The sequence below is a fragment of the Anguilla anguilla genome, chromosome 11 (genome assembly GCF_013347855.1).
Source record: "Anguilla anguilla isolate fAngAng1 chromosome 11, fAngAng1.pri, whole genome shotgun sequence".
In the NCBI taxonomy this organism is placed as follows: domain Eukaryota; kingdom Metazoa; phylum Chordata; class Actinopteri; order Anguilliformes; family Anguillidae; genus Anguilla; species Anguilla anguilla.
In genome coordinates this window covers 764,776-769,775 of record NC_049211.1, presented here as the reverse complement: position 1 = coordinate 769,775, position 5,000 = coordinate 764,776, and the positions used below count along the sequence as shown (strand labels likewise).

At 53.4% G+C, this 5,000-nt stretch overlaps 1 protein-coding gene across 1 annotated transcript in view; it reads left to right on the top strand.

Annotated features, from left to right (window-relative positions):
- LOC118207949 (dedicator of cytokinesis protein 3-like) overlaps positions 1-5,000 on the top strand; it is a 68,768-nt gene that overhangs the window by 32,508 nt on the left and 31,260 nt on the right. Inside the window, exons 8-14 of the mRNA XM_035382171.1 lie at positions 2,352-2,393; positions 2,527-2,681; positions 2,867-2,948; positions 3,477-3,537; positions 3,624-3,771; positions 4,309-4,397; positions 4,912-5,000. The exon at positions 4,912-5,000 is cut by the window's right edge and continues 37 nt beyond it. Of these exons, the coding sequence (XP_035238062.1) occupies positions 2,352-2,393; positions 2,527-2,681; positions 2,867-2,948; positions 3,477-3,537; positions 3,624-3,771; positions 4,309-4,397; positions 4,912-5,000 (666 nt within the window). The remainder of the gene's footprint in view (positions 1-2,351; positions 2,394-2,526; positions 2,682-2,866; positions 2,949-3,476; positions 3,538-3,623; positions 3,772-4,308; positions 4,398-4,911) is intronic.

Sequence of the window (5,000 nt, the reverse complement as noted above, 5' to 3'; positions counted from 1 at the left end):
CCCTGCGACCTGTTACAGCTCTGCTGGACTGCCAGAGATCCCTGCGACCTGTTACAGCTCTGCTGGACTGTCAGAGATCCCTGCGACCTGTTACAGCTCTGCTGTTCTGCCAGAGATCCCTGCGACCTGTTACAGCTCTGCTGGACTGTCAGAGATCCCTGCAACCTGTTACAGCTCTGCTGGTCCGGCTCCCACATTCCAGACCCGGACACCATTATCACCGTTGTCTGTACTGAAGTGTGTCCCTCAGCAGGGGCGTCAGAGTCGGGGGGGGGGACAGTGGAACTGACTACCCCAAGGGAGGGGGGCCTCAAAAGCCCTTTGTTCATCAATAATGTCAGTAAAGAGGCTTCATGCAGATGGATGGATCAGAGCTTACCCGCTACCCCTGTGTCTGTGTGAGCTGGTCTCCCTGTGTCTGTGTGAGCTGGTCTCTCTGTGTCTGTGTGAGCTGGTCTCTCTGTGTCTGTGGGAGCTGGTCTCCCTGTGTCTGTGGGAGCTGGTCTCCGTGTGTCTGTGTGAGCTGGTCTCTCTGTGTCTGTGTGAGCTGGTCTCTCTGTGTCTGTGGGAGCTGGTCTCCCTGTGTCTGTGGGAGCTGGTCTCCGTGTGTCTGTGTGAGCTGGTCTCTCTGTGTCTGTGTGAGCTGGTCTCTCTGTGTCTGTGTGAGCTGGTCTCTATGTTTGTGGGCTGGTCTCCCTGTGTGTGTGTGAGCTGGTCTCCCGGTGTCTGTGTGAGCTGGTCTCTCTGTGTCTGTGTGAGCTGGTCTCTATGTTTGTGGGCTGGTCTCCCTGTGTGTGTGTGAGCTGGTCTCCCGGTGTCTGTGTGAGCTGGTCTCTCTGTGTCTGTGTGAGCTGGTCTCTATGTTTGTGGGCTGGTCTCCCTGTGTGTGTGTGAGCTGGTCTCCCGGTGTCTGTGTGAGCTGGTCTCTCTGTGTCTGTGTGAGCTGGTCTCTATGTTTGTGGGCTGGTCTCCCTGTGTCTGTGGGAGCTGGTCTCTCTGTGTCTGTGTGAGCTGGTCTCCCGGTGTCTGTGTGAGCTGGTCTCTGTGGCTGTGTGAGCTGGTCTCTCTGTGTCTGTGTGAGCTGGTTTCTCTGTGACTGTATGAGCTGGTCTCTATGCAGTGATGTGAGAAACCTGCTCCCTGGTTGTCAGTGAATGCTTTTGGTCAGGCAAGCATGTTTAAACATGATCAGTGGCCATGGATAGTGATCCAGAGACAGCGTCTATGTGTGTGTGTGTGCGTCGGTGTGTGCGCGTGCGTGTGCGGGTGTGTGCACGTGCGTGCGTGTGTGTGTACGTGCGTGCGTACGTGTGTACGTGTGTGTACGTGCGTGCGTGTGTGTGTGTGTGTGTACGTGCGTGCGTGGGCGTGCGTGCGTGTGTGTGTATGTGCGTGTGTGCGTGTGTGTGTGTGTGTACATGCGTGCGTACGTGCGTGTGTGTGTGAGCAGTGTGCTGTGGCTCATGAGTGCTATCCCCCTAACTGGCTACAGAAGACCGTTGGAACCGAGCGTTTCAGAACAGAACATTTTATCCGTTTTGCAGTTTAGTCCAAAAGCAGCAGAAAGCAGGAAAGGCAGTTTAGCATGGCAGTTATGGCAGTTATGGCGGTTATGGCAGTTGCTGAGCGCTAACTTCTGTGTATTCTGCAGCGTCAGGCTTTTACACTGAGCTGTAATGGAGGGTTCACTGTAGAGTTCTCTCTCTCTCTCTCTTTCTCTCTCTGTCTCTCTCTCTCTCTCTCTCTCTCTCTCTCTCTCTTTCTCTCTCTGAAGCTTCGGGGGGTGGAATGAGTCCAGTGGGTCTGAACTTCAGGGTGAATCTCTGCCTCAGCTAAAAAAAGAAAGCTGGAATATGTTTGGGGGGATGGTGGGGGGTGGCCGTGTAGGGCTATGGAATTCTGTAGTGAAGTTAATTTTCCTCCACTGGCTAATCCATTGGTAAATGAGGCTTGCGGCAATAGGATGGTGAGAATTTACATGCAATTTGATTCCATCTTTGACTGCGCTGAAACTCCAGCATGGATAAGCACTTACACAACTCAAGGTCACGCTAGCCTGCTACTGACTACACTTCCCTCATCTAGCTATGTTAGCTTTAAAGAGCTAACCTTCCTCAGTTACCTCATGCTACTCTCATCGTTAGCTTTAAAGAGCTAACCTTATGCAGTTACCTCATGCTACTCTCATCGTTAGCTTTAAAGAGCTAATCTTACCAAGTGACCTCATGCTACTCTCATCGTTATCTTTAAAGAGCTAACCTTACCAAGTGACCTCATGCTACTCTCATCATTAGCTTCAGCAGGACTCACCTGTCCAGGTGACCTGACTCTGCTTTCTGTTTGTGTTGCAGCACCTGTCCAGTCGGCACAGCGTCCAGCAGAGCATGGCTCAGGTGTGTTCTGATCCGGTTCTGACATGTTGCATGACCCGCATTACAGATTAATTCTATTTAACAAAACCTGTGCAAGCTGTGGTGGTTTTATTAAATATGTTTTGAGTGACATTCCTTGTGGCGGCGTTTCCAGGGTGACAGCGGAAAGAAGGGCCATGGCGACGCGAGCCGTGTTTTGGTGCCACACCACCTGTTTGTCAGCCTGAAGAGTTTCACCTACAACACCATCGGCGAGGACACTGACATCTTGCTCTGCCTGTACGACAACAGGGAGGCCAAGCCCATCAGGTGAGCAGCCTCATGGGAAATGTAGTTTTGAAGTTCTGCGCATGCTGGTTTGTATGTTCAGCACAATATAAGAAGTGGTTGTAAACCAAAGGAATGTGGGAGTTCCTGGCTTCTGATCTTACAGTTGCATGTAGGCCTGTGTTCAGTCAACACTGGCGATGTTAACGGGGGCATTTTGGTCTCAGTGAGAAGTTCCTGGTGAGGCTGAACAAAAACGGCGCCCCGAAGAATCCAGAGAGGGTCGACCGACTGTGCGCTCTCTTCACGGTGAGTCCCTACTGAGCATGCTCAGTGCGCTCTCTTCACGGTGAGTCCCTACTGAGCATGCTCAGTGCGCTCTCTTCACGGTGAGTCCCTACTGAGCATGCTCAGTGCACTCTCTTCACGGTGAGTTCTTACTGAGCATGCTCAGTGCGCTCTCTTCACGGTGAGTCCCTACTGAGCATGCTCAGTGCGCTCTCTTCACGGTGAGTCCCTACTGAGCATGCTCAGTGCGCTCTCTTCACGGTGAGTCCCTACTGAGCATGCTCAGTGCGCTCTCTTCACGGTGAGTTCTTACTGAGCATGCTCAGTGCGCTTTCTTTACGGTGAGTACTGACTGAGCATGCTCAGTGCGCTCTCTTCACGGTGAGTCCCTACTGGGCATTCTCAGTGCGCTCTCTTCACAGTGAGTTCTTACTGAGCATGCTCAGTGTAACTGTATAACTGTAGTCATGAATAGACGTGTAGTGGGGTTGGCATGGTGCTGGTACTGGTGATCACGATGGTCATGTTTGTGTTGTTTCTGTCTCCCAGGATTTGAGCAATAAGGACTTGCGGAGGGATCTCTACATTGTGGCCCATGTGGTGCGGACAGGTAAGGTACCTGTGCCTCAGGTGTGTCAGTGTGCTCAGGTGTGCTCAGGTGTGCTCAGGTGTGCTGAGGTGCGCTGTGCCCTGCAGGCCGCATGCTGCTGAACGACTCTAAGAAGGGCCCGGCCCACGTGCAGTACCGCCGGCCGTACGGCTGCGGAGTTCTGGGTCTGAGCGACGCACTGCAGTCCCTCTCTGAGCTCAAAGAGGAGAAGGACTTCGTGCTCAAAGTGTACAGGTAAGAGCACCTGGTGTTTACACTAACACTCGCACACACAAGCTCACTCGCGCACGCACACACACACACACACACACACACGCACGCATGCGCACGTAGGCACGTACACGCAAACACACACACACACACAGGCAAACACACACACGCACGCATGCGCACGTAGGCACGTACACACACATACACACGCACACACATGCGCACGCACGCACAGGCACACGCACACACATAAACACGCACACACATGCGCACGCACACACGCACAGGCACACGCATGCACCACTCATGCATGCACACATACACACACACGCTCTTTACAAACACATTCTGTCAGTCAATGTAGATATTAATTTCAGCTCATAATCAGCAGTTAATCTAATTAACCGTGTCCTCTAATGAAGCACTTAATCAGGATGCAGAGACTCTGTCAGTCAGTCTCCACAGACGTAATCAGTCCAGATAAGACTCTTTCTCTGCAGAGGGGGAGGCAGCAGCTCATGGCTGAGCGGAGTATTAAATGCACGTCTGCCTCTTTTCCAGCTGTAATAATGAAAATGACTGGCACCAGATTCACGAGAACATCATCCGCAAGTCCAGCACCAAATACACCACCCCGAGCAGCAGCTATGGTAATGTCCGTCCTCTTCATCACGCCTCTTCCTCCTTCCTCTTTTTGTGTTGAAAATATCGGTGCCTGGTTTGGAATGTCCGATCAGATCAGCTGCAGCTGGATTAGTGCATGATCCCCCGGTCCCTTCCAGAGAGCGTAGAGATCCGGTGTTCTCAGGCTGCCATTCTGCCCACAGCCAAACTCGGCCCCCTAAATGACTGAACCCTCCTGTACCCTGACCTCACCCCCACCTCACTGACCCCCACCCCCCCCCCAAACTCACCCCCACCTCATTGACCCCCATCGCCCCCAAACTCACCCCCTCCTCTCTGACCCCTGTCCTCCCCAAACTCACCCCCCCCACCTCACTGATCCCTGTCCTCCCCAAATTCACCCCCCCTCCCCACCTCACTGATCCCTGTCCTCCCAAACTCACCCCCACCTCACTGACCCCCGCCTCTCTGACCCCTGTCCTCCCCAAACTCACCCCCACCTCACTGACCCCCGCCTCTCTGACCCCTGTCCTCCCCCAGGGCTGATTGTGTCTTTGCAGCTTTTGCGGGGGGAGATGGATCAGGTTCGGAGGGAGATTCCCGCCATCTTTAACCGCGGTGTCGCCATC